The following is a 26,851-nucleotide window of genomic DNA, read 5'->3' on the forward strand; positions in this document are numbered from 1 at the left end:
AGTTCCTGAAATCCCGTGAGCGGGTCAGCTACGAGTCGGTTAAAATCTATGGCACAGAACAACTCTAGGGTGTCTTAGCTTATTCATCAAATATAAGAAGGTGCTGTAAGGAAAGAGGCGTGGCCCTAGAGCTGCCAGAGGAAGCAATAGGTCGGCTCTGGGTGGGGAGAAGCTGTGTTCTGAGAAAGGCTGATTTTCGTACACCGGCTTCCCAATTGAAGGAGTCCTGGTGGCACAGTGGTTAAGCACTGGGACGTGAATGAAAAAGTCAGTGGTTCTACCCTACCAGTGACTCTGTGGGGGCAGCAAGTAGCCAATCGTGGCTTCTGTAAAGATGATAGAGGGTCAGTGAGAAAGAGGAAGGCCTTCAATAGGCTGGCTTGACATGGTGACAGAAAACAATGGGCTTCAGCGCAGCAGCTGTCTGGAGAATGACTGGGCCTGGTTTCAGGGTCATTCAGAGCTGACTCAACTGGCCACTAACAGTATCAGAGAAGCTCTGTGTGTGTGTGTGTGTACACTGTTAATACACATCCTGGACGATCTTCCTCACTTTCTCTGACCCTGCGCCTTTCCAAGCATGCCTTGGACCCTCCTGCCAACACCCTTCCTGCACACACAATGCCTCAAGCAGACCATGGCCCTATTTGTGATACTAACACTCAGTACTTATGACCTACACAGCTTCCATTAGATTCATAAATTATATATCTGGAATTTATAAGATTGTTGTAAATGAAAATTTTTAAATAAAAAATTTTATGTTAAGGGAACTGTGGTATCCTAGTGGCAAAAAGCCACGCTGCAATCCCAAAGGTAGACAATTTGAATCCACCAGCTGCTCTGCGGGAGAAAGATGGGCAATCTTCTCCTGTGCCATTAACTGCTTCTGAAAACCTGCTGGAGGGTCAGCTACACACAACCCTTCCAGCATGTGCATGACACTATTATGACCTGCATTGTTTTCATTAGATTAATAAATTATATATGATGTCTGGAATTGATAATAATGAACAAGGTTGCTGTAAATAAATTTTTTTAATTTAATATTTTTTAATTTTATTATTATTTTGTGTGCCTGTGTACCGTCAAATCAGATCTGACTGGTACAGGAGGAGATTGTCCCTTCTTTCCCGGCAGAGCATCTGGTGGATTTGAACCATGCGCCCCTGGGATTGCAGTGCAGCTTCTTGCCACTAGGCCACCAGAGCTCCCCTAAATAAAATTTTTTTATATATTACCTGTAAATATAAAGGCAGCACTGAAAAAGGTTCATGATCTATTGGTTAGTAAAAAGAAAAGGCTGATGAAGGAAAAAACTGTTTAAAAGGAATATACGACTAGGCATTATTTGTATAACAGTCCAGAACGAAAGGTACACAGCAAGGTGGACCGGGAGAAGGGTGGGAGGAGGAAGGAAATTATGCAACAGTGATTTTTTTAAGTAAAGTGAATTGTGGGGGTAGGTAGAAGAATACGCAATAACGAATGAATGAAAATCAAACTTTTCTATAAATTTTCATTAAATTCACAATAAAGAAGTTAAAAAACAAAAAGACAAAAAAGGCTGTGGAATCCCCAGTGGCCTCCTGAAAGTACACTTTTTTGTGAGTGGTCTCACATTTACACACAAAAGGTCTGACAGGATGGACACACAGCACCCACGGGTGAGGCACTGGCCAGTCATTTGTTTCTGTGTACGCTTCGTTTCTACCTTTTCAACACTTCAAGTTTCCTCCTACTAGTGAATCACATTTTCCAAATTTTCAGCAATGCATATCTAACATTTTATCTGCTGTTGCCAAGTTGATTCTGGCTCAGTGACCCTGTAGGGCAGAGCAGAACTGTCCTGCGGAGAATCCAAATCTCGATGGAACCTATAACTGGACCAGGAGGTTGTTTTGTCAACAGAGCTGGGAAACACTGCATGGTTTAAAATTAAGAAGAAAGGGTGCCAGGGTTGTATTTTCTCTCCACACCTATTCAATCTGTATGCTGAGCAATTCAGAAGCTGGACTTTATGAAGAATGTGGCAACAGGATTGAGCGGAGACTCACCAATAATCTGTGTTATGCAATGACACAACCTTGCTTGCTGAAAGTGAGAAGGATTTAAAGCACTTGTTGCAGAAGATCAAAGAATGCAGCCATTGGTATGAATTGCATCTCAATGTCAAGAAAACACTCACCATAGGACCAATAGGCAACATCATGGTGGAAGAGACTGAAACTGTCAACAACTCCATCTTACCTGGATCCACAATTAACAACCTTGGTACCAGCAGTCAGGAAATCAGAACACGCACTGCTTTGGGAAAGTGTGCAGTTAGGGACCTCACCAAACCATTGAATAGTAATCAAAACTCTTGGTACCAGTATCCAGGAAATCAAAAGACAAATTGCACTGGAAGGTCTGCTGACAAGGACCTCTCCAGAGTACTGAAGGCAACGATGTCAGTCTGGAGACAAAGGTGTACCTGATCCAGACTGAACAAGAACTAGAGATGATAGAGGTGATGCCTTTGAGCTGTGGTGCTGGAGAAGAGTCTTAAATATACCATGGACTGCTGGGAGAACAAACAGGTACATCCTAGAGAGAGGGAAACTGGGCTGCTCCTTGGAGTCAAGGATTCCGAAGCTTAGTCTGGCATACTTTGGACATGCTGCAAGGACATGGAGAGGAACACCATGCTTGGGAGAGTGAAGGGAGAGTGTAAGAGAGGAAGACCCTCGAGATGAATTGCTTCAGTGACTGGGTTAATGCCAGAGACAAGGCTGGCACAGAATAGAGGAGGGTTCAGAACTGTTGTACACAGGGTTGCTGTGAGTTGTACTCAACTCAACAGCACCCAACAACAACAAACAAATGCCACTCCACATGCTCCTGTGATCTATTTCTACTAATCGTTGGATCCAGCGTTCTTTGTAAATTGACTCACAGACTAGACTTAGTTGTAAGGTTTATTAGGGAAACAGGTTTGGCAGTAAAGGAGGCAAAGAATATCATACAATGTAAATCCAGATTTAGTTCTGATTTAGTCCTAAACCAGATTAACAAAACAGAAGAAGTCCTCAATTGGTCAAAGTTCAAGTTCAGTTCAGCAACACAAATGCAAGAAGCCTCTGGTTTCCTTAGTCATCCAGCAAACTTTTCTCTCAGAGAAGTTACAATTCAGCTTTTCCTTCAATTATCCAGCAAGCAAAGCCTTTACCTGTGGATCCATCTCCAGGGTTCCTCTGGTTACACCTTGCCAATCTCTTCACCTTTCTTCACTGTCTCTCACAGTCTGGAAAACATTCTCTTAAATGGGTCTCACAGCTATTGATAAATTGAATATACCATGAACAGACCCTGTGTCCACAGTTAAGGTAGCTGGAGATCATGCCCGTCCCCCCACCAGGAACTAACATAATGGCTGGGAAAAACCAATTATCAAGGGTTCTGACATGCCAGACGGGTTCACTGCTGTATCCCCGAGCTTAGAACATTTGCTGATACATCATGGGCACTCACTACATATTTGTTAACATAATGAATAAAAACACATCTGTATTTTAAAAGTTTTCATTTTATTTATAAAAACTCCAGTAGAATTCCATTTAAAATAACATCTTTAAAACGATCATGTCTTTTAATGTAACACTAGACTTTTAGTGCAGAGGTCCTTTGAGAAGGCTAACGAATATGACGACCTGCTTCTCCTGTGTCCTACTTCCTCCCGAGATGCAAAGACACAGAACTGGACACAAGTCCAGGAAACCCTCAGGCTTCTCTGAAGTGCATCTACCTCAAAAACCAAAACACAACAAAAACTCCTCACTGCTCTCAAGCTGAACCATCTCCATCAGGTTTCCAAGGCTGTATATCACACGAGAGGAGACTGCACGTATTTCTCCTGTGGACCTGCAGGTAGATTCCATCCACCAGAGTGGTGCTGCCTTTCGGATGGCAGCATAACCCCACATCTGTAACTCCCTCAGAGAGTCCGCGAAGCCCCAGCTATGAGCACCTGATGGATAAAAGTCACCCAGCCTGGAATTATGTTTGTTCCTCATTCAAGGACTTGAAATATACAATGGACTCAAACACCAGCTCTTTTCCCCCACTTAAACTTCAAAGTGAATCCTTCTGCTTGGAGAGGGGTTAAGTTCAATGTCTGTAGCTGCGAATGTGATAAACATTCATATAAAACCTAAAATATCCAATTATAATTACAGAGCATTTAAAAAGTATAGATGTCTGATAGAGTGTAGTCAAAATAGCTAAAGTGAGTTTTCACTTATCATCTGGAGGTCTGGTTCACGAGATGAGATTGGGATAGAAAAACAAAACAAAAACTACCACCTGGATCTACTGTATACAAGATATGCTTCTTGACTTTCTTCCTTTAATGAGCAACGTTAAGAGAGATTATGTACATTCAATGTGACATTTTCCATAAAAACAGGGAAAATCAAACACTCTATAATAAAGACAAACCTGCTAAAAGCAGAATCTTAGATCAGAAAACACAGCATTTGACTTGGTGTTATATTTCAATGGTCACACTTCATTCATTGTCTATAGGAAAATAGGCCAGGTCTCAATGGGCAGCAGTCACAGTTATTAAACAAATGAATACGCCACCACGTCCATGCCCTTCTTTATTTCTTTATGTCTTCAGTCTCTTCTGGTTCTCTCTCTTGATGTTCTCTTTCCCATCTCATTTCTTTTAACTCTTGTCTGTATTTCCGCTCAATGAACCGCTTCTGATGGGCCATCTGGGGAAAGTTATCTGATACAAGGAGACATATTATATATTTAATGAAGGATCGCCACCAGTGCCAGAATGATGCAAAATAAATATATATATGCATGTACAAACATACACTTGTATGTGAGCAAACTCTTTTAGCATTCAGAAATACATTGGGCTTTGGGGACAGGCATCCTTGATTTTATATTTATTTCAGATGTGAACTAGAACATAAAAGGTACCCAAAAGATGCAGAAATTGTAAACACAGATGCAGGTTGTTTTAATGTCTCCAACTAGATGTTTTATCATCACCCTCCTGGCAAGAAGTCATTTCCAGGGAGAGATTAAAAGATCTGGGGAAAGGTAGCTGGATCTTTTTAAAAACTTCAGACCATTTTTCTTTTTTTAAACCAAGAGTTAAAGTTACTGAAGAATGACGGGAAAGGGGCTCAGATGGACAAAAGGACGTTCTATGATGACATGCTGAATTCTATTTTCAAAGTTAACTGTGCAAAGTCCAGAGCTGTAAGTGCCCAGCAGCCAGCTCAAGCAGTACACTTGGTTAAATAGATCCCTCAATACGTATTTAGTTTGATGTTTGACCCTGTATGACAATGCTGACACAATAGAAATCTTGATTCAGGTTTAGAAATTTCACACTGCAGCTGGCATTTGTGTATCTAACTGGAGTGTGGCCACGGCGTACAAATTTAAGCACAGAACCAGAACCATTACCGATCTACTTATTCAACGTTTGTGCTCAGAGAATCACAAAGGGACGCATGCGTGAATGAGGACTGCAAAGTCTATTGGGCAACAGATGAGGAACAAATGCTGTGCTAAATAACTAGTAAGGGATTGGGCTACCCCCGAGGTGACACACTGACGGAAACAGAGTAAGGGACATGGGAGAACACAACATGTTTGGAGGCAAACAAAGATTTTTTATTTTAAGGTTAAAGTAAACAAGATGATTCTCTACATTATACACCTCATTCTAAATTCCCTTCCTTGTTATTATAGTGTCCCATCCTCACGCCAAGGTCGTGGGAAAAGCCTGTGGAAGGTTCTAGGGAATCTCTGAAGACTTTTATAGTTAAGATGTGGAGAATTATTTTAAACAAGAGAAGCATAATGACACCTCTATTTTAGAAATACCGCAGAAATAAAGTTCACTCCCTAAATGGTGCTAGACTGGTCCCTTAAGATCATGAATTATTTCATGGATTTCAAGTATGACTCCGAGTATTTGTCTGATCAAAAGATCAGACAAATAAAAAAGACCGTTTCAAAGCAAGCTTCTACATAGTGAAGCTTCTACATAGTGACCTTACTTTCTCAATAAATTCCACTGTAAAATGGAATTCCTGTTTTTAAAAAATTCTACCACTCAGATCTAACCACTAAAAAATTTTCAGAATATAATTTCACAACCTTTTTTACTACAAATTAAAGTTATACTATATGGAAACATACACAATGCAAATATGCATATAGTACATGGGCAGATGAACATTTAAAATCAGCACAAAACAGTATTTATGAGTATAGTCTTTTCCTATTTCTTCTCTTGTAAGCATTTTCCCAAATCATTAGTCTTTCAAAATATGATTTTAATGCCTGCAAAATATTAAAGTACTTTAGTACAGAAAGAGTAAGTAAATTATGGCTTATTGGCCAAATCCAGCCCTCAACTGGCTTTTACAAATAAAGTTGTATTGTAAATTTGAAAGGTTTGTTAATGTATATATTACCTTGGTTGCCTTCACACTATAATGGCTGGTATGAGTAGCTGTGATAAACATCTGTGACCCACAAAGACTAAAGTACTTACTACCAAGCCATTTATACAGAGTTTACCAACTTCTGAACTATGTCATAATTTATTGAAACATTTCCATGCTGTTAAACCAGAGCCCTAAGGGCACATTGGGTAAGTATTAGACTGCAAAGTGAAAGCCAGTGGTGTGGACTCACCACAGCTCTGCAGGAAAAAGACCGGTCATCTGTTCTTGGATGGATTACAGCCTCAGAAACACCAAGGGACAATTCGAGTCCATCTTACAAGGTTTCTATGAATTGGAATTGGCCTGACAATGGCAATGGGTTTGGTGTTTTTTTATAGGTATTGTTAAATAATCAGATAATTATTTTTTAAAAAGGCTTCCCCCCACCCTTTGCTATTCCAAGTGATGATCTTTTCAATTACTTCTTATGCAACTTAAAGTTGGACAATGAGTAAGGATGGCAAAAGAACTGATGACTTTGAGTCGTGCTGAAGAATATGGGATATTCCATGGACGGGAAAGACAAATAGGTGTGTCTTGGAGGAGGTACAGTCGGAGTGCTCTTTAAAGCCCCAGATGGCGAGATTTTGTTGCATACACTTTAGGAATGTTGTCAGGAGAAGCCAGACCCTGGAACTGATGTCATGCTGGGAAAGGTGGAGGGCCAGAGAAAGAGAAGACCCCCCCCTCCCAGTAACTGCAACCATGAGCTGGAGCACCTTGGACATTGTGAGGATGGTGCAGGCCAAGGGAGGGCTCACATCGGCTGTTCTCAGGGTCGCTATGAGTCTCAGGTGACTCGACTGTACCTAAGAACACCATTCAAATTAGGTCACAATTATCACAGTATAATTATCACTTCATGTTTGGTCCACAGAAATGGGATCTCTGGATCAAAGGGTAGAAATTTCCTTAAAGTCATGACAAAATCCAAACCAAACCAAACCAAACTGCTGCTGAGCTCAGTCTGGCTGACCGCAGCTGCCCTGACGGAGTTTCTGAGGCTGGACATTTTTATGGGTGGGGACTGGCCACCTTTCTGCAGCACAGTGTCTGGTGCATTTGAACTGAGAACCTTTCAGTTAGCCGTCCGACACGTTACACACGAAGCCACCAGGGCTTCTTAAACATCTGAAACATACTGCCAAACTGCTGCCAAGTACATTTAAATCCAGCACACCTACAGTGTGTGTAGGAAGGCCTAAGTACCAGGGATCTGATGTTGTTTGACAGTCTGGAATTACTTACGGAAATACCAGAGGTTGCTAAACTCTCTTATATAAATGGCCAAATATTAAGTATTTTAGTTTTTGAGGCTCATATGTCTCTCCACCACTATTTCACAACTGAAACACACTTAACAAAAAACAAAACTAATCTTTAACAACTTTACTGGTGGAAACAGAATTTCACCTTTATTTGAATTTGACTGTGCATTTATATATAATGGATGGCAAGGTTCCCCAAGGGAGTAAATTTAAAACAGTGGCAATCCGGTGAACCCTGAACCTGGCAGGAAGAACATCTGTCCACCTTAATGGCCTGCTCTCTCTCATCGGAAAAACATCCTGTGCTGATTTCCACTTGGCTCCTGGCTCCTCGCCTCCCTGGAATCTCTCCCAAGGCTGAGAAGCCCGGGCCTCTTCATTTGCAGCTTCCGCACTCTGCTCTTCCCCACCTCATTGAGCCTGTGCACTTGAAGCGTAATAGAAACTGCACATCATGTTTTGCCCATGGGTGCTGCCATGCAGCAAAATGTTTTCTGGAAGAGACAGTCCTTTCCTAAGCTTCAGTTTACAAAAGGCTATGCACTTCTCTACATGTTCAATATGCTACCTTTCTTCAATCTACCTATCCTAAGAAATAAAAGCAGCAATTTACAAACAGTTCTTTCTCTACAGTGATAAAAAGTCAGGAACAAACATTCATTAATAAGAAGAAGAGCTAAATAAAACACATTATAGGCACAGCGTGAAATATTATGCAGCCATTAAGAAAGAAGCAACATAGCCTCTGCAGATGAGAGGCAGACCAATGATAGGAGCGGCCTGACTTAGCTGACAGCCCAAGCCTGCTGGAGAATGGAAAACAGAGGCCTAGACTGAGCAGCACAGTGGTCTGATCTGGGAGTGCTGCTAGCTTATTTGGGTGTATCTGACGTGGGACTGCTCTTCGACAGAACACGAGTCAGAGACCCCTACCCAAGTTGCAGGACTGAGGGATTGCGTGGTAACTGTATACTGTTGCCAAGCTAGACAGCCTGTTAATGTTATCTGGTTTGTGAGACTGTGTGGTTATTAACCGCATACTCTTGCTTGTTGCTATCCTGAGTTGTGGCCTGTTGACTTTCATAATAAACACCACAATTTAAACTCAACACACATAAAGAGAAAGAATGAATGAACTGGAGAAAATAATAATTAAGAAAAGAAAGAAAGAACGAATGAACTGGAACCATTCCAGATGGCTCAGTGTTACTTATAATATACACCTACTCCTCCCTTCCCATTGTTGTACTGTAGAACCGACCCATAGTTGACCCTCCAGCGAGTTTTCAGAGGTAGTTAAGTGCACAAGAGGAGATTGCCCATCTTTCTCCCCTGGAGCAGCTGGTAGTCTGAAATAGCGTGCCTTCTGGATTGCAGGGCAGCTTCTCTCACTAGGGCCACCAGAGCTCCAGGCAACAGCCTCTGTTGCCCTCACAGGTTTGGAAGCAGGAGTGGCAACCACTTCCTAAACCACATGCCTCTAAAAACTCAATGAACTTTGAGAAATGATTATAGTTATAGACAGGCTTCAGGTCTTTTGTTCACAGGGTCGCTATGAGTCGTGCTTGACTTGACGGCAATCAACAACAACAGCACCTCCCTTCTCAATACAGTTTGGTTACAAAGGACTAAGGTTTGTGTGAAAATACGTGTCAATGGAGGATGAGAGAGCAGATCACAAAACGGAGGGTGACTACATCATTGCATGAGCACCACTGAGACGCCTGGCCCAGCCACACTGACACACAGCCTGGACCATCCAAGGCAGCACTGTTACTTTGCCTTATGCCTCCAGGCTGGTTATGGCCAGATGTACAGCATCTGCTGAGATCTTAGAAGTCTAGAGAACAACATGGAAGGAAACAAACTACACTGTTTACAGGGGTTAACGGGGCTCGGAGTAGGATATTATGCAAAAGAGGAAAACAAACAACGAAACACACTCAAGATTTTTTTTCCCTCCTTCATTATAAGCCCAATTTCAATATATCTCAAGTTCTACTGCACTTTATGTAGAGAACAATTAGGAAGAAAACAGGATCACATATTATCAGTATTCTCCATTTTCTATTTCACCATTATCTTTCCATAAAAAACTCATTACATTATGAACATATAATTACAGAAAAAGAGATAGGCTTACATTTTTCAAGTGCATCCATTGCTGCTCCCATTTCTGCTTGCTGAATACTGTTTAAAAAAAAATGGCAAAGTACTCTTTAATCTAAAACATTTTTTTAAAACACAAAATATGGCTACAAATCCTGCTAGTGGATTTTCGTATCTGGAGCATCTGACTCCCTGGTTACTGTCACAGACCCGGCTGCATAAATGGGAATATAAACAAGAGCACGCAGAATTTTCATATTTGCACAAGTCTGTTTTAGTTATTCATTTCACACTTTTCATTTTGCAATAAAATGCCTTCCATTTACAGCAAGTCTTACTGAAGTTTGAATATCCTCAGTGTAAAGTTTAAAGTGGGAAAGAATATATACACACATACGTAGATTTCAAATCACTGTTCAGCTTCAGATAAAGATTGGAAGGTTCAAGGGAAGGTGCTATTAGACGTAATTATTTTTACATGAAGATATTAACATTTCCATAAAGCTCTTGAGAGGAACAATAGGCACTCAAATGTCTCCACGGATTCAATGGGGCTCTGGTGGCTTAGTGGTTAAGGGGCTGTGCTACTAACCCAAAGGCAAGTAGTTTAAATCCACCAGCTGCTCAGTGGGAGAAAGATGGGCAATCTCTTCTCGCAGAACTTACAGCCTCTGAAAAGTCACTGGAGGGTCAGCTATGAGTCAGTTCTGACGTGAAGGTACGTAACACAGCATGACACATTTTACATGCCTCACCAAAGGCCTGTACTGAGTGCACGCTAACAAATCTGCCCGTGCAACTGGAACGAGGTCCTTCTTAAGAGGGTTGCAGCCCATTACAGAATGGAACTCACCCGGTTTGAAGCCAGGGCTTCGTGAGGACATGGGTTTCCAGCATCTAGTCTATTACTTTCAAGCATTCTATACTCAAAAGTTGAAAAAAGCAGAGATTTGGAATCAGACACACAGTTAATCACTGTAAGAGGCTGATTTTCTTCGCATACCTTGGTCCTTTCCCACAGCCTATTCTTTCTCCCTTGAAATAAACAGCCACGGTGTAGGTCCTGGCATGAGATGGTCCCACTGTCTGCAGAGTCCTGAGAAGGGAAGGACAGAACATCGATTACAGTAGAGCATTAATGAACTGTCATTTCCAATGCATCCCTCGGAGAAGACCCATGGACCTGTGCAGACAGAGGAAGGTGCAAGTGACAAGAAAAGTGACGATGACAGAGAAGCAAGAGGATACATTTGGATGGGCTCGCTTGACAAATATGGAGACCTTCCAAAATGGCTAACTTTGCCCTAAAGCAATACGAAAACATCTGAAGGCAAACGACGAAGTATAAACCCGTTAAAACAATTCCTAACTGTGCACATCCCAAGGATAATAAAATGAACAAACTTTTATCAGTAGAGAGGCAGCAGCTGTAGTCTGTTCATTTTTTTCCGGTGCTAATCATGGCCCGAAACAATCAATCTCTGGGGCAGTAAGACGCCCCAAGCTGGGCGTGGATGGTTTCACTGGAAGGTGTCTTCCTAATGACGGGTGTCTTATCTAACAGATCTCAAGATGGATTTAATTTCAAAAACGTCTGAGATCGTTTCAAAGGTACATTATGATGCCAAGCAACTTCAAGTATTCTAGACTTTAATGACACAGGGTGTAGATTTCAAAAGCAGTAAAACCGATAACTTATGGGAAAAGGGAAATTAAACGACTTCGACAAAGATAATGGGATAGACATAGTAATCTTAGGGGGTAAAAATAAAAAAAGGAACCTACGTAAAAGCACCCCACCATCGTGATAAAAATCACCAAACTCGCCGTGTACTTTCCTCTGAGGGGGCGTGTGTGAAGGGAGACTAGCCTTTTCCTTAGCATTTACATACTTCACACGATGAAAGGATGGGAAAACTTCTTGAAGGAACCACTGATTCCACTGATCAGGCCTGTGCTAGCAGAAGTTTTCGTCCTCATTTTATTTATTGAACCTTAATTATCACTTTAATGAGAAAATAGTTTGATCCTTTGCTATAATACCTTTCGGATATTCATTATGCTTATTATTAGGTCCAAAGGAAACTACTGTTCTTAAGCAGGTGCTTTTCCCCAGTAAGGAAGGAACTTGCACTGAGCAGGGACAGCTCCTTGGGACCATTTCAAGTGGCTTACTGTGGGGGCACTTAACCTCCTGGTTACATCTCCTGGCCTCCATCTTTCCTTCAGGTAAAATCCTCCAAAGTTGTGACTATTATAACAGGAAAAAAGAGGAAAAGCCCCAGTTTCCCCTTCCCATTATTTTGAAGTCTGAGAGCCCCAAAAAGGGGTGGCAGTGGGGCCGACGCTTTTATTCCAGACAGAAACTACACACAATTGTGTGTGTGTGCAACCATGTGTGTGCACAGGCACGGGGTAAAGCCAAACCGTAATGAGATTATGAAAACATTAAGTTACATATCTGGTCACAGACGCCTCAGGAGGCGACCTTCCACTTCAGAGCGTCTTTTTGAAACCACTTCCTGGGCCAGCACTAGTGTCTCCAGATCATCATGATGCCTCAGAGTCAAACATTCTGCCTTCATCAAAACACATTTCACCTGTTCAGCCACGTTCCTTTTCAACGACTCCAGCCTATCACTCAAAGGACGAAGAAGTGCGACTACGGATACTCAAAGTATGTGGCAACTTTTGATGCATATTCTGAGAAGAAAAACGCCACATGATTGTAACCCAGCATCTGTGAACAAGTGACCTGCTTCCTCCAGTAACCGCCTGCCTCAGGACAGCATGTGTGTTGGGCAACAGAGACAGAGGCCAAGAGAATCAAGAGAAATCCCCGAATTCTGTTACAGGAAAACACTCACAATCTTATCATCGAGATGCAGAGCTTAGAAGAAGTTATGAGAAGACAAACACAGAACGCACCAAAATGGTGTATATAATTAAAGTCACTGAACTGGACACTAAAAATCTTCCAGACAGCAAATCTTTTGTTATTCATAGTTTATCACAGTTAATTTTTTCCAAGTATGTATAAAACTACTTAATCAGAAATTTTTCTTTATCTCATCACCTCTGTGTATCTTCCCAGCAGGCAGTGGCTGAAAGAACTGTCTGAGACGGGAGAATGGCTGTTTGGAGGTAGTCTAGAGTGGCCCACGCTGATGCAGCTCGAGAGCCAAGCGGCCCAAAGAGGCTCAGTGGGACTCTGCCTGTCAAGGACGTCAATCCAAGGTTCCTGGATCCACAGCCCAGATGACCAGCTCTCCTTCGTGTCACAGGAGAATCATCGAATCAGCTCTGAGCAGGCGGATCTGGCAACAGTGGGCAGAGGGGACTTACTTGTACAGAGGAATGTCTGGCTCCTTCCCTTCAGTCCTCAGAGTCAGACAGCACTGCTGAAGCTGGGATTTCGGGTCATTCCAATCTTGATTCAAAATGAACTCCTGTCGTAAAGTTCCCAACAAGCAGTTAGTCAAGCTTTCTGGAATCATCAGTCATAAAAGTATGCCACTAATTTGAGTCATATATAACCTTACTTTCAATCGTGGGAAGAAGCAGACATTCATAAAAGTATGAACATATTCCAAATCCTTATCAATGTACAGTGCTGCAATGAACGCTAAGAAAAGAGAGAACATTTTAAAACAAACCTTAATTCCGTGGCACATACAGAAAAAGTAAGAAACATTGACTTTTAAGGAAAAGGGTTTTCAATTTCAGCATTACCATTTCATCTTTCTTTAAACAAGAGTCTAGTTTTAATCACCAGTATTAAAAAAACACAGATCTGGGATTAGGATGCAAAACCAGAGCACATGAGACCAAACCTGCATTCAGTGACCAGCAGGGGCTCAAGGCATAGTTAGCTGAAGCAATGCACAAAACGCTGCTGTGTGGCAGGGAAGGTGTATTATTTGAGGACATGTCAAGTTAACATCAAATCTATCAAAGGAGAACTTGAAGATGAGATATGACATCAGTACGGGCACATCCTTGAGGCCAGCCATTCTTGGCATCAATCTTGAAGAAATTGCCCATTTACAAAGCTTCTATATTAAACTTCATGAAGAGAATGGGACATCTTATAGATGCAATCTGGCCAAATAGACAAAGCCTTAATGACAAGCTAAAAATACATTCTCCTCTCTGCTAATAAAGGGTGACTTCCAAAGGTGAAGTCATTAAGAGGTACCTTAGCCAGGCAGAGAAATGGTAAGGTGTTGTGTTTTGGTTTTGGGTTTGTTGTGGGTTTTTTTTGGGATTTTTTTTGTTTTTGTTTTTTATAGAAGGGAATACAAGTATCTTTCAATCCACTAAAAAGAAATACATTAGAAGTCAGAGATGATTTATCAGCTTGAGTTTTTTTTTTGGGGGGGGGAGAAAATAATCTGTCATTTCTTTGTCACTGAAAATTACATTTCTTTTAAATTCTTTGGTCAGATTACCTTTGCATCTTGTAGATGGAGGCTCCTAATATTTGCATATAACTCAGTGTATAATGCCAAAAATATTGTGACAGTAAATAATAACAACAACAACAACAAAGGCCCCGTAGCGTGCCCATTTATTTAGAAGAACCAATAAAATTATGTGGATAATCCTTTAGTTAGCTATAATAGGGTTATTTAGAAGGTCACCAGAGCATTTCCAAAATTGTGAAAATGACATTTGTCCATAACTGTGAGCTCATTCAAAACAAGGGATAATGATTTTATGATTTTAGCGCTTAGTGAATATTACCTTTCTATTTCTGTGCCCCCATCTGGAATGTACTGAGTGGTCAAAAATAGTAAATAAAAATATACATTTTAAAAAACTATGGTCAACAATTACTGCTCTCCTCCTGTCTTACCAAAGAGAACTATGGGTAAGGGTGGGATAAGGGCACAGAGTCGGTTCTGCTGAGCTCAAGACTAAAAATGAAACTCATTATTCACAAGTCTTAGTCCCAAACTATTCTCCATCAAACAAGGTTTGGAGAAAGCATAAACAAAAACTAAAATAGGAAAGCGGTTTCTTTAGCCAGAACTTAACAGTGAGGAGAATAAAGTATTGGTCTAAATCTTGACCCAGAGGGCTAAGGTAAGAGGTGTAATTAGTGGGACTCACATTCCAAAAGGTCCGCCAAGGTCTTGGTCCTGAGGGCCACGGGCCTCTTGGTTTTGTCATTCGTGATGGCGTACTCCTGCATGCCAAGCTCCTCTGCTACCTTGGCTTGCGTCCTGTTATTCACCAAAGAGCTTCGTAACAGCTGCCACAAAGAATTGAGGCACATTTAGAAACCAGCCCGTTGCTGGTCCCTCTCCTTCTCTTGCGTTGGGCCCAGATGACCTCAGAAGAGCCACCACAGGGGTATTCGATTCCTCTGGCACGCCCTCCTCGACACCTCAGACAACCAGGTCCTCCACACAATTTCACCTGCTTCTTAAATGTATTTTCCTGCTACTGTGGGTTTTTGTCTGACATTTAAACAGTTCATTTACTTGTTTGTGGGGGTAAGCTGGGGTGTGCGGGAAAGGGGACGCTGTCCAATGATTAAAGGTCACAGCTTCTATTAGGTTTAATGCTATAACATGAAAGCACATTTTCTAAAATCAATTTTACTGAAGTATAATCCACACACAATAAAATGCACTCATTGAAAGTATACAGTTAGATGAGTTTTGACAACCTTATACATTTGTATCACCCTAAACAAGGTCCCTGTATCCCTTTGCAATCAATCCTCCCCACCTCCCCCCAGGCCGCCTGGATCTGCTTCCTGTCACTGAACATTAAATTTTAGGGAACATTTTTTTTTAAAGTCTAAAACCAAGCTTTAGGTTACAGGATATGGATGCTAATGCTGCTATTAGGGGAATTGAAGAGGTGAGATGTTGCAGTGCAGTATTAGAGAACTTAAATTGTTTATTTACATTCTTAAACTTCTATTACTATTTGAAGGATTTACATTCTTTATCTAGTGTCTCTCGTTTTACATCGTGAGGTCTTTTATCTTTACTCAAGTCAAAACTTTTGCATTTCAACTTCAAAAATTTCTACTAGGAATTTCAGACAGCTAAGTGTCCTCCAAAAATTACTGAAGTGGTAACTTTATACACAGTATGAAAAGAACATGATCAATCACTGCAGAGGGCCCTCATAAACCAGGAGTGATGGAGTCATTTAACACTCATTAATCAGTCAGCACGAAAAAGGGGGAGCCCCCGGAGGTGAACATGGCTAATACATCTGGCTGATATCTGAAAGGTGGTAGGTTTGTGTCCGTCCAGAGTCCTCGGAAAAAAGTACTGGTGATCCACTATCAAAAAGCTGCCACAGATGACCATCTGGAGCACAGTGTCACGCTAACATGCACGGGGTCACATGCCAGTAACTGCTTATGGGAAAGGGCGTGGGAAAGCTGGGAGAATAAAGCAGATACTGAGATGTGGAGGGAAGGAATCCTATGATGAAGAAACTCACCAAATACACAGTCATACCTGCTCTCTAAGATCTAGGGGGAATTAATGCACTGAAAACCAGAACTTCCCGGATTATCATAATAAATTTAGTATATTAAAAAAACCCTCCTTCCTACTAGGACTTACCAGGTGGACTTACACAATGACCACAGCAATGGGCTCGAGTGTGTCAGAGATTGAGGGTGAGGCAGGATAGGATGGGATTCTAATTTGCTGTTAACAGGGTCGCTATGAGTTGTACTCACCTCACAACAAGGACAACTAAGACTGAACCCCAAAGAACCAGGCCCCCTGTGAGTGGTACGATTCTGGCTCAGAGCAGAACTAACCCAAAGCATTTCTGAGGCAATAAATCTTTCTAGGCCCCAAATGCCTTATCCCGCGGAGTGGCTCGGGGGTTTGAACCTCTGACCTTGTGGGTCAGCGGCCCCACGTCTAACCCAGCACACACGTTACTAACGGAAGGGAGGAGGAGCAGAACGCAGCTCTGAGTCTTCCTGGGATCACACCCTCTGCTGCTCCGCCGCACACTTAGTTTATCAGATGCAAGTTTTATGCTCTGTGGCTCCACAGTGTCCATAGAGCTTATGAAAAACAAGATTTATTCTCAATGCCTGATATTGCATCCTTGACAATAGATAAATAAGAAGCAATATGTTCTTAATTTGTCTGACAATGATACATGAAGCAGAAATACGGCTTGATCTTCATAAGCCATGCTTGCTGTCGAAACTCAAGACAATTACTCTTGGCTTGTCACTTTCCCTTCTTCCTCGGACTTCCCCTAACTCCATCTTTTCTTCAGTGTATGTAGTGCTTTGTTAGAATTAATATCCAGAGAGAAGCAGGCAATTAAAAAGACCTAACACATAAAGCTGACAGAAGACCCAACCAACAAAGAGCGGAGGACTCTTCCTTGGTTCAGAGTCACTGGACAGAACGAGGTGATCTCTAAACAGAGGCCAGGGGAGGTGAGACGACTGTGGAAGGAGGACTGAGAGGCAAGTCTCCTCTGCCAGTGTGGCTAGGCTGTAAACCCACACCGAACCCACTGCCATCCACGCACGGCCATCCTACAGGAGGGAGAACGAGTACCTCCAAAGCCTCCAGGGCCACATCTTCATCTCCTGGAGTAGTTGGTAGGTCTGACCTAGGATCCTTCACAAGGTACCCTTCTGTTAGTAACATGCATGCTGGGTTACACGTGGGGCTGCTAATCCCCAAGATCATCGGTTCAAACCTCCGAGCCACTCCGTAGGAGACAGATGAGGTAGTTGGCACCTAGAAAAATTTACAGCCTCAGAAATGCTATGGGGTAGTTCTGCTCTGAGTCAGAATCATACCACTCACAGGGGGTTTGGTCGGGGTTTTTTTGTTTGATTTTTGTTTAGTCTTAGTTGTTGTCGCTGTGAGGTACCAGTTAACTGCTGGGTGGTTCAAGCATTCTCAGGCTATCCTACTGTCACCCCATCTGTGTGACATGACAGTGACCCGGACGGCGCAGAACTGCCCCACAGGATTTCCCAGCCTTGAGTCTTGATGGAAGCCAACTGCCACATCTTTCTCCCTGGTGGGTTTGACCCTCCACCTTGTGGGTAGCAGCCAAGCACCTAACTGCACACTGTTGCCACAGGACCACCGGGCTAACCGTCACCCTCACTCAGCGCTGCTAAGTCGGTTCCCACTGGGTTTGCATGGCTGTCCCCATCTCTCTCCTGCTGAGCTGCGGGATGTGAAATGCTGGAGACTCACAGCCTCTGAGTTTGCAGTCCAACGCGTCATGGACCACACCCCCAGAGCTCCCTGCTAAGCTGGTCACCCACTTAGCAACCAGACATCAGCTCCTGCCTGAGGACGGCCACCATGCCAACCCTCCCTGCAGTTCTGATGCCCGCCAACTTCCAGACTCACACAAACAATGACCTGAAACAAGTGTCTTAACATACCTGTCCTACTCTACAGAGCATCTTCACTGAGACGGTGGCCCTGGTGAGCAAGCTGGGGACTGAGTCTACAGGCAGCACTGAAGGTCTCCGACTCACGAGGACAGAGCCAGGGGAGGACGGGCTGCACTGACAGCCGTCTGCTCTTCACCATCTCAGCACAAGGAGCATCTACTACAGACAAGGTTGCAACGCATACTTAGTTGATGACATCACTCTCTGATGTTCAAATATTGGGTTTTACCAATGGTAAAAGGAAGCACTGGTGGCCTACTGGCAAGAAGCTGTGCTGCAGTCCCGAAGGCACACAGTTCGACGCCACCAGCTGCTCGGTGGGAGAAGGATGGGCAATCTCCTCCCATGCAAATAACTTCCTCTGAAAACACACCAGAGGGTCAGCTATGGCTCAGTTCCATCTCTATAGTACACAACAACAACAACGGTAAAAGGTTAATACTAAATAGATACACCAAAAAGAGGTAACCAACTCGTATTAGCACTGACTTACAACCAAGTCACTGAGCAGAACCGTGTCATCAATCAGGAAGCCCCTGTACACGCTCTTGGCAAGGGGAGAAAGGGCTCTCTTGGGTCCTTGGGGCACTCAAGCTGCAGGATCGACTCGGAGCTGAGCGTCTGCAGATTTGCAAGGCTGCCCATCATGCGTTCAATGATGAACTGGTGATTAACCGTTTGGTTAGCAGCCTACACCACAGAGCACCAGAGCACCTCTGCATCAACATCTGTCAGGTGCAACTCACAGCCGACTGTATAAACCAAAGATCTGAGTGCAGTCCTGCCCTGCGCCATCCTCAGCAGCTCTGGTACACTTGCTGCAGTCACTGTGTCCGTCCCCCTGGCTGAGGGAGGAGCTTATACTCTTCGGCTGACCCCTCACGTTTCCAAGCATGGTGTCCCTTTCCAAGGAACTGCCTCTTCTACCAACATGCCCAAAGTGTGCGAGATGCAATTCTGTCATCCTTGTCTTTAAGGAGGGCTTTGGTTACTTTCTCCAAGATAGATTTTTGTTCCCTTAGCAGTACACGGATATTCAGTGCTCTTCTCCAGCACCACTCAAACTCATCAACTCTTCTGTCATCCTTATTCATGTCCAGTTCTCAGGTGGAAAAGTGACTGAAAACACTATGGCCTGAGTCAGATGCACCTTAGTCTTCAAACTGACATCCACGCTCCTCAGTAATCTGAGAGGCCACTCACAGCAGATTTTCCCAATGTTATATATCTCCTGATTTCCTGCTGCTGGTACTAAGGGTGTTTATTGTGGATCCAAGTACGATGAAACTGATAGTTTTAATCTTTTCTATCATGATGTTGCCTATTGGTCCACTGGTGAGGATTTCTGTTTACTTGTTATCAATATGCAATCTATACTGAAGGCTGTAGTCTTTAATCTTCTGTAGCAAGTCTCGTCACTTTCAGCAAGCAAAGTTGTGCCATTTGCATAACACAGTTTGCTGATTAGTCTACCTCCAATCCTAATGCCACATTCTTTTTCATATAGCCCAGCTTCTCAAACGATTTGTTCAGCAAACACAATGTGTAAGTATGGAGAAAGAATATAACCCTGACACACACATTTCTTAATTGTAAACCATGCAGTGTTTCCTTGCTCTGAATTAACATAATCACCCATAAAAAACATGGTAAATCACACCCACCTGGCAGGGCCCAGGCACCTTCCTCAGTGCTGAATGGCTGTGCTGTCTGACCAGGGAGAAGGGGAAGCAGAAATGCCCCCAGTTTTAGTTCAGCAAGCCCAGACAGGTCTGAGAGCAGCAGGTGGTCAGGAGAAAGCAAGATCTATAGGTTCAGGCCATAGACCTGAAGCAAACGGCAGGAGGGGAGAAGGAAGCTATCACTCATCTGCAGTTTTATAGTCAGTTTATATTTAGAATGAGTTGAAAAGAGAGAAGACCTTGCTCTTTGCCTAAACAAGAAAGAGAGAACGGCAGTTTTTCACATGACAACTTCCATCCTTGATCTTTGCTGAACTTTCCTTCAGAGTGAACAATGCTGCTTGCCAAAGAGAAGGACCAGGGGAGACCAGCAAGGGAGAGAGCCACCTGAAGTCATGGCAGTTCAGTGTCACAAACGGCGTGACAGGCTCGGTGCTGACAGCTGACAGCCCCAAATGACCCAGCTACGGCTGCCCCCAGGGAGGTGGCCATCTCCTAGGAGGCCACACACCGACTGGCTGCTGAAATGTCCTGTGGTGGCTGCAGTGACAGCTGAGAGACCACAGGCGCACACAGGTGGTCCCCTGTACCCTACTCCTCCTCAAGGAGTGGATCCCTGAGCACGTCTCCGACGCTTCAGTGGCTCACGGGCCCAACTGTCTCAGGTTCTTCTGACACACCGGCCCAGGGCCCCTCAGAACCAGGGAATCAGAATTTCTGGAGAGAGTGCTCCTCTTAATATTTCTTAAGAAATATTATGAAGATAGATTCTAATAAGTATGTACAAGAACTGGAAAAAGTCTGAGTCAGTCAGTGGGAGCAGGGTGGGGAGAGGCTTTCCGGGAAAAGGGAACAGTTATGGCAAAGCAAGGGACTGGGACACGGTGCCTTTGGGAAATCTCGACCGACTGGGTGGGCTGGAGGTGAAAGCGGAGCAGAGGATCATGGCAGTCCCCGAGCACAGGGACCGTGCAGGGGACATGAAGGACGCTGCTGTGCACCCTGCAAGGCGAGGGTGGGGGCAGTCCAGGAGGCTGCAAATGAGGGCAGCGGGAAGGCAAATTTATTTGTTTTCTTTTATTTTAAAAACATCAGTTTGGCAGATGGATTTCAACAGGGCAAAGACATAAGCTTGGCAAGTCTCCAGATGCTGATGTGCATTACTATTTTCACAAAAGAGGAAATTCATCTGCTTTTAATTGTTTAGTAGAAATCTAGGAAAAGAAAGCCAATTTTATAAATTGTGATACAGCTGTAAAAAAAAAAATAACAACCCCAAACAAACAGGAAAACAGAGTATATCAAAAGATCTGGTGCCGAGCTGCTTGGGTTCAAAATGTGGCTCCACCACAATTTGTAGTGTCTGACCCTGTAGAAGTTAACTGCCTGCGAGACTCAGTTTCCTCATCTGTAAAACGGGAGGAAGACAGTTTCTTTCTCAAGGGGCTGTGGTGAAGAATTAGAGTGACTACGTGTACAATGTAAGTACAGTGGCTGGCGCATTACAAACACACAGACGTGTTAGTTCCTGCTGCTAGCAGTGGCAGTAGCATCTCCACTATTGAAGGAGTATATACGTACACTTAACAACGATGACAACATATGTGCGCTTCACAAATAGGAAAAGGGTTCCACAAGGTTCCAAGACTCTCTCTGGATTGTTCTCAATGTAAAACATCCACTCATTTTCAAAGCTGTCCATCTGACCAAGCGCTAACCTGTCCTTAACACTGCTTTTTTTTAATCCCCCAGAAAAGGACAAAGTTCTATTTGAAATCACCAGAGAATATGAGGACGACTGGAATATGAGGACAGCTGGAGTTAGGGCTTTCTGCAGAGCTGGGATGAGGGCTGCTGATCTTCTGAGGCAAGGTCAGAATAACAAGAAAAACACAAAATATGCTGAGAAGGATGGAGGGTCAGCGAAGGAGAGAAACACGCTCGACCAGGTGGACTGATATGGTGATGGCTGCACTGGGCCCTTGTGTGTCAGGAAGTGTGAGGACGGCGCAGGATGGGACAGGGTTCAGATCTGCTGTTTATAGGGTCAAAAAGAGTCAGCAGGTTCTCATTTTGGAAATTTGAAAAGCCGGCATCTAGATCATTATTTTAGCATCGTGATCTTTCATAATTAGTTTAAACGTGAACTTTAGTAAGAGAAGGGTTTACCGGTTTAAAGCACAGACACACTCTCCCTTCAATTACTCTGCCTCTGATTCTACAGCAGAAGGCAGCGCTGCCGGCCATGAGCTACCGAAGAGGGCCACCTAGTGGAGCATCAGGAGACGGAGATTTGTGACCCTGAGTTTAATAGAAGAACATGGGAAGCAAGCGGAATTTATTATTAACAGTGACAGTGATATGCCACACAGGTCTATTATACCAGGAGAGGTAGACAGATGGTCTCCATTTCCCGTGATAACGAAAGAAAAGCCTCCCAAACGCCAGCAGGAGGAATCCAGCTCAGATACAAAGAGCCTAATTATATCAGTGATGGAGAAATTCTGAACCGGGATGCTGAGGGAGGCTGCGCATACACAGTTTCGGAGACCTTTTCGCTGCAGTATCTGTTTGTCTGAATGATCACTGCAGCACACCGTCTGCAGGCAGCTGGGAGGGGGTTACATCACCAGTTCTCAAGCTACTGACTTGTCATCTTTGCCGACTTCGTGACTACTTTTCCTCTCAAAACAAACAAAAAATTTCGGCAGGGCTCCTGTTGCTGGTGCCTATCTTGGCTGGTACAGTGCCTCCTTGTGCACAGCTAACCCTCTTTGCAGACAGCAAATATCTTGAGCTCAGCAGCATTCAGTAAAGGCAAAGAGAGAAAAACAATACAGAGCCGAAAACACCCATCACTGAGTCTTCAAGTGGGACGAGCCAGGCATCCTGACCTCAGCAAACCCTTTCTTTGAGATGCTCACTATGCACTCTGATTTCAAAGGGCAGGGCCAAGCTGAAGAAACCCAAACTCCAGCCTCTAAAGCCTTTCCCCTCCATGTCCCAATTCAAACTTGATTATCTTCGAACACACAAACAGAACATTCTTTTCATAGACCCAACTTACAGAACAATACTTTGATGCTCCTAAAACTTAAATCCATTGCTACTGAGTTGTACGTGACTCACAGCGATCCATCCACCAAGTTTCTGAGGCTGTAAATCTTTACAGGAGGAAACAGTCTACTTTTCTCTCACAGAGCAGCTGGTAGATTCAAACCACTGACCTTTGGGTGAGCTGCCCAAAACATTATGCACCATGCCATCAGGGCTTCTTACCCTCTCCCAAGCAGTATTTAAAACCTGGAAGCCCCACACTTATTTGCCCACTGTCCTTAGACTCTATAACACAAGTACCTCAGGAAATGGCTCAAAGATAAACAACGTGAGAAAATATATGGTTGTGTGCTTTTAAATCAAAATAAGGTAGAATTTGCTGTCCCCTTCCCCGCCAAAAGCCAAGTGCGAGAAGCAATCTTTCCTGAATTTAAAATTCATTTTAATCTCTAGATTTCTCCTAAATGAGGTTTTCAGCTTCTTCCTTGGCATGTAAAGAAATAAATCATTTCCCTTCAGTGTCACTGTGTCTCCTATTCAGGTCGTCTTCTCATTTTAGTCATATCACATCAGCACAGGAAGGTGCCAGAAGCTTTTCTGCGTCTGGGTCACTGAGGCCAACCTTGTGGAAGCGGCCCTCCCTCAGTTGTATCTGGAGGGTCTTTCAAGCCAGAGTGCTCACTTGCCAGCACTGAATCAGACCGTGTGCCACTGCTGCCCATCAGGTCTGCACCGGCCAGTTTCTTTCTAGAAGTGCACCACCAGCTCTCTTGTGCTGACACTCTGTTGAAACGAGCCCACCATAAGGGACCCTGCTGGTATTCAAAATACTGGCAGCTGAGTTTCCAGCACCATGGCAACAGGCAAGCTACCACAGTATGACAAACTGACACGCAGGTAGTGGCTCAGCTCAAGTTCTTGCCCTCGTTGTCCCCTCCCCCGAGTCTGCGCTCAACCCAAGCGATGCTTTTTCATGGAGGTCACTATCTAGAGCTCTTCCACATCAAACCTTCCAGAGGCTTCCCATCTCCCTCCATGCAAAAGCCCCGTCCTAGATGTCATCTGCAAGGCTCCGGAAGCCGCAGGACTTGCTGTTGTCTCTGCCTTCATCCCCTGGACTCTTGCCAGGGGCCTCTTGGCCTGTGCTCCAGGATACTGCCCAGGACTTAGGGACAGGGGCACGCAGGAAATGGACTCATTTCCTAGGGCTGCCATAATCAAGAAAATGATAGCTGGATGATTTTCAAAAAACAAAACACCCATGTCAGATGCTTAGCCTCTCCTAGTTCTAGAGACTCTCTCACTCACTCGTTGCCATGAACTTGGAATCAACTCCTAGCTGACCCTCCCGTAGATTTTCGAAGGCTGTCAACCACAAAGGAAGAGCATACCCTTGTCTCTCCCATGGATCTGCAGGTGAATTCGAACCCCCAGAGGCACAGCCTTGGGTCAGTAGCACAACTCCCTATGACCTACCCAAAGGCTCACTAGAGACTTTCTTGTTGTGCCTGCTCTGCTCTCTTGAGTCAGAATCGACCCACAGATGACCTTCCAATAGGTTTTCAGAAGCATTACACTGCACTGGAGGAGACTGCTCATCTTTCTGTTGCAAAGGTGCTGGTGGATTCGAACTGTGCGCCTTTGGGTTGGCAGCGCGACCTCCTACCACAAGGCCACTAGAGCTCCCTATAGACTAGTCAGCCTACAAAATCAAGGTGTTGGCAGGACTACACTCCTTCTGAAAGCTCTAGGGAAGAACCTTTCTTTGGCCTGGTGTTGCCGGCAATACTTGGCTTCCTCTGGCTTGTAGCTGCATCACTCCAGCCAGATTCTGCCTCTGTCCTGTCTCCTTTCTGTGTGTGTCTGTGTGTCTCCAAGTCTCTCTTTCCTAATGGGGACATCAGTTAGTGGAGTTAGGACTCACCCTAACCTAGTGTCACTGTGCCTTAACTAATCACAGCTTCAAAGATTCAATTTGCAAATAAGTCATCTTCCAAGGTTCCAGAGAGATGTTAACTTCTGGAGGACACAATGCAATGGAGTGCAAAAGGCTATGGCTACAATTTAAGGAAAAGGTAACTGAAGCACTTGCCTCAAAACAAATGTCTTTGTTCTCCTGGCAATCCATGGTGTAGTCAATACTCTTCACCAACACAACAATACAAATGCATCAATTATTCTTCTATCAGCCTTATGCAGTGTCCAACTTTCAGATGCACAGGAAACAAACTGTCAGTTTTTCTAAAATCAGACTTCAGATATATGAGTAGACATTTAGGTACGGGGTTTGGAGTTCCACAAGCTGAAGACATAACGATGAGTGAGGGTACAGATGATGTTCAAAGCCACGAGCAGGTGATAGAGATGAGATGCTGTGTGGAGCAGAAGCCATCAGAGGAGGGCAGAGGTCTGACCATGGGACATGCCGGTGTTAGGTCGTCGGGAGATGAAAAAGAACCACCAAAGGAGACTGAAGATGAAAAGGCTGGTGGAGCCTGGGAAGAGCTATTTTGCAAAGACTCCTCCGGCATGTAAAATGGATCCGACGGGCCCAAGAGTGGTTGACACAAAAGCTGACATAGGCAGACCAGTATAACAAGTTCAGAAAACTATTTCGAGCAGGCCGGCCACCTGGGATTACTGAAGGATGTCTGCCTGAGAGATTGTCCATCATATAAGAGTATAAAAATGCTCACGAAAATAGAGAAAGCAAGCTTTACGAATGGTGGTACAATGAAAAGGCATCCTGGACGCAGGGAGCTGATCCCCCTTCAGGGACCCCACTGCACTTGCCTCACATGTTCTGTAGAATCACAACCATCAGATTTCCAGCCTTTGCAGGTCAATAAACATTATCTTTTCTAACCGGGTCCCTGTCTGTTGCATGCTTTTAAGATTCTGGCCACCACACAGTGGTCTAGGTGAGAAAAGTCTGGCGGTCTGGACTTGACTGATGAGGAGGAGGTACTAAGAAGAGGATAAATACAGGTGACATTTGAGAAATTAAATTATCAGGTCTTGCAGGTATGTTGGAATAAAAAAAGAGAGAGACAGAGGGTAATCACAGATGACTACTAATTGTCAGAGGTGCAAAACCAGAAGGGTGAAGTACTTTAATGGCTCAGGGCATACTGGAAGATGGTCCAGCTTTCCGGCAGGGAAGGTTATAAGTTCAATATCTAATTCACGGGGATGCTGAGATAGGAGCTGGAAACGGATTGTAAAGCGATGAGACTCAAGGTCATTTGGGAAGTCATTTGGCTATCGGACGAAAATAACTACATGGGAAAGACTACCTACAGAGTCCACTAAGAGCAAAGGTGGTCTGGGGTTGAGGCTTTACAGAATAAAATTGCACTGACTGAGCACAAGAAAATGAGACTGCAAGAGGAGAAAGAAAAGGAGATGAAGATGTAATATAAAAACAAGAAACATGTAAACTCTAAGGGCCAGCGGAAATGAGTGTTTCAAGAAGGGACGCGACCATGCCTATGCTGATCAGGGTTGATAGTTCATAAGAGAGACCAAAGTACTGATCTCTTAGGATTATGGCACTAGCAAAGAATACTGAATACACCAGGGGCTGTCAGAAGAATGAACAAATCTGAAAGTGATCACTGTCATCGAGATGAAATGTACCCACAGCTAGCTAACCCTCTAGTGGGTTTTTGGACAATGTGATCTGCACTGAGATTGTATACAGCTTTAGTTTGCTTGGCTCCACAGTCAACACTCTTGGCACCAGTAGCCAGGAAATTAAAAGGCACATTGCCATGGGAAAGT

The 26,851-nt window shown here is 43.8% G+C and overlaps 1 protein-coding gene across 2 annotated transcripts in view; it reads right to left on the minus strand.

Moving 5' to 3' along the window:
- Positions 1–4,366: 4,366 nt before the first annotated feature.
- The window catches only part of DROSHA (drosha, ribonuclease type III), a 176,475-nt gene continuing 153,990 nt past the window's right edge, over positions 4,367–26,851 (minus strand). For both annotated transcript variants that reach the window (XM_006896787.1, XM_006896786.1), the window contains 6 exons: positions 15,017–15,158; positions 13,444–13,526; positions 13,247–13,350; positions 10,905–10,997; positions 9,936–9,982; positions 4,367–4,774 (listed from right to left, as the gene is read on the minus strand). In XM_006896787.1, coding sequence (XP_006896849.1) covers positions 4,644–4,774; positions 9,936–9,982; positions 10,905–10,997; positions 13,247–13,350; positions 13,444–13,526; positions 15,017–15,158 — 600 coding nt within the window. In that variant the 3' untranslated portion in view covers positions 4,367–4,643. The remainder of the gene's footprint in view (positions 4,775–9,935; positions 9,983–10,904; positions 10,998–13,246; positions 13,351–13,443; positions 13,527–15,016; positions 15,159–26,851) is intronic.

The sequence above is a fragment of the Elephantulus edwardii genome, unplaced genomic scaffold (genome assembly GCF_000299155.1).
Source record: "Elephantulus edwardii isolate Elephantulus edwardi_28Jun2011 unplaced genomic scaffold, EleEdw1.0 scaffold00191, whole genome shotgun sequence".
Lineage (NCBI taxonomy): Eukaryota > Metazoa > Chordata > Mammalia > Macroscelidea > Macroscelididae > Elephantulus > Elephantulus edwardii.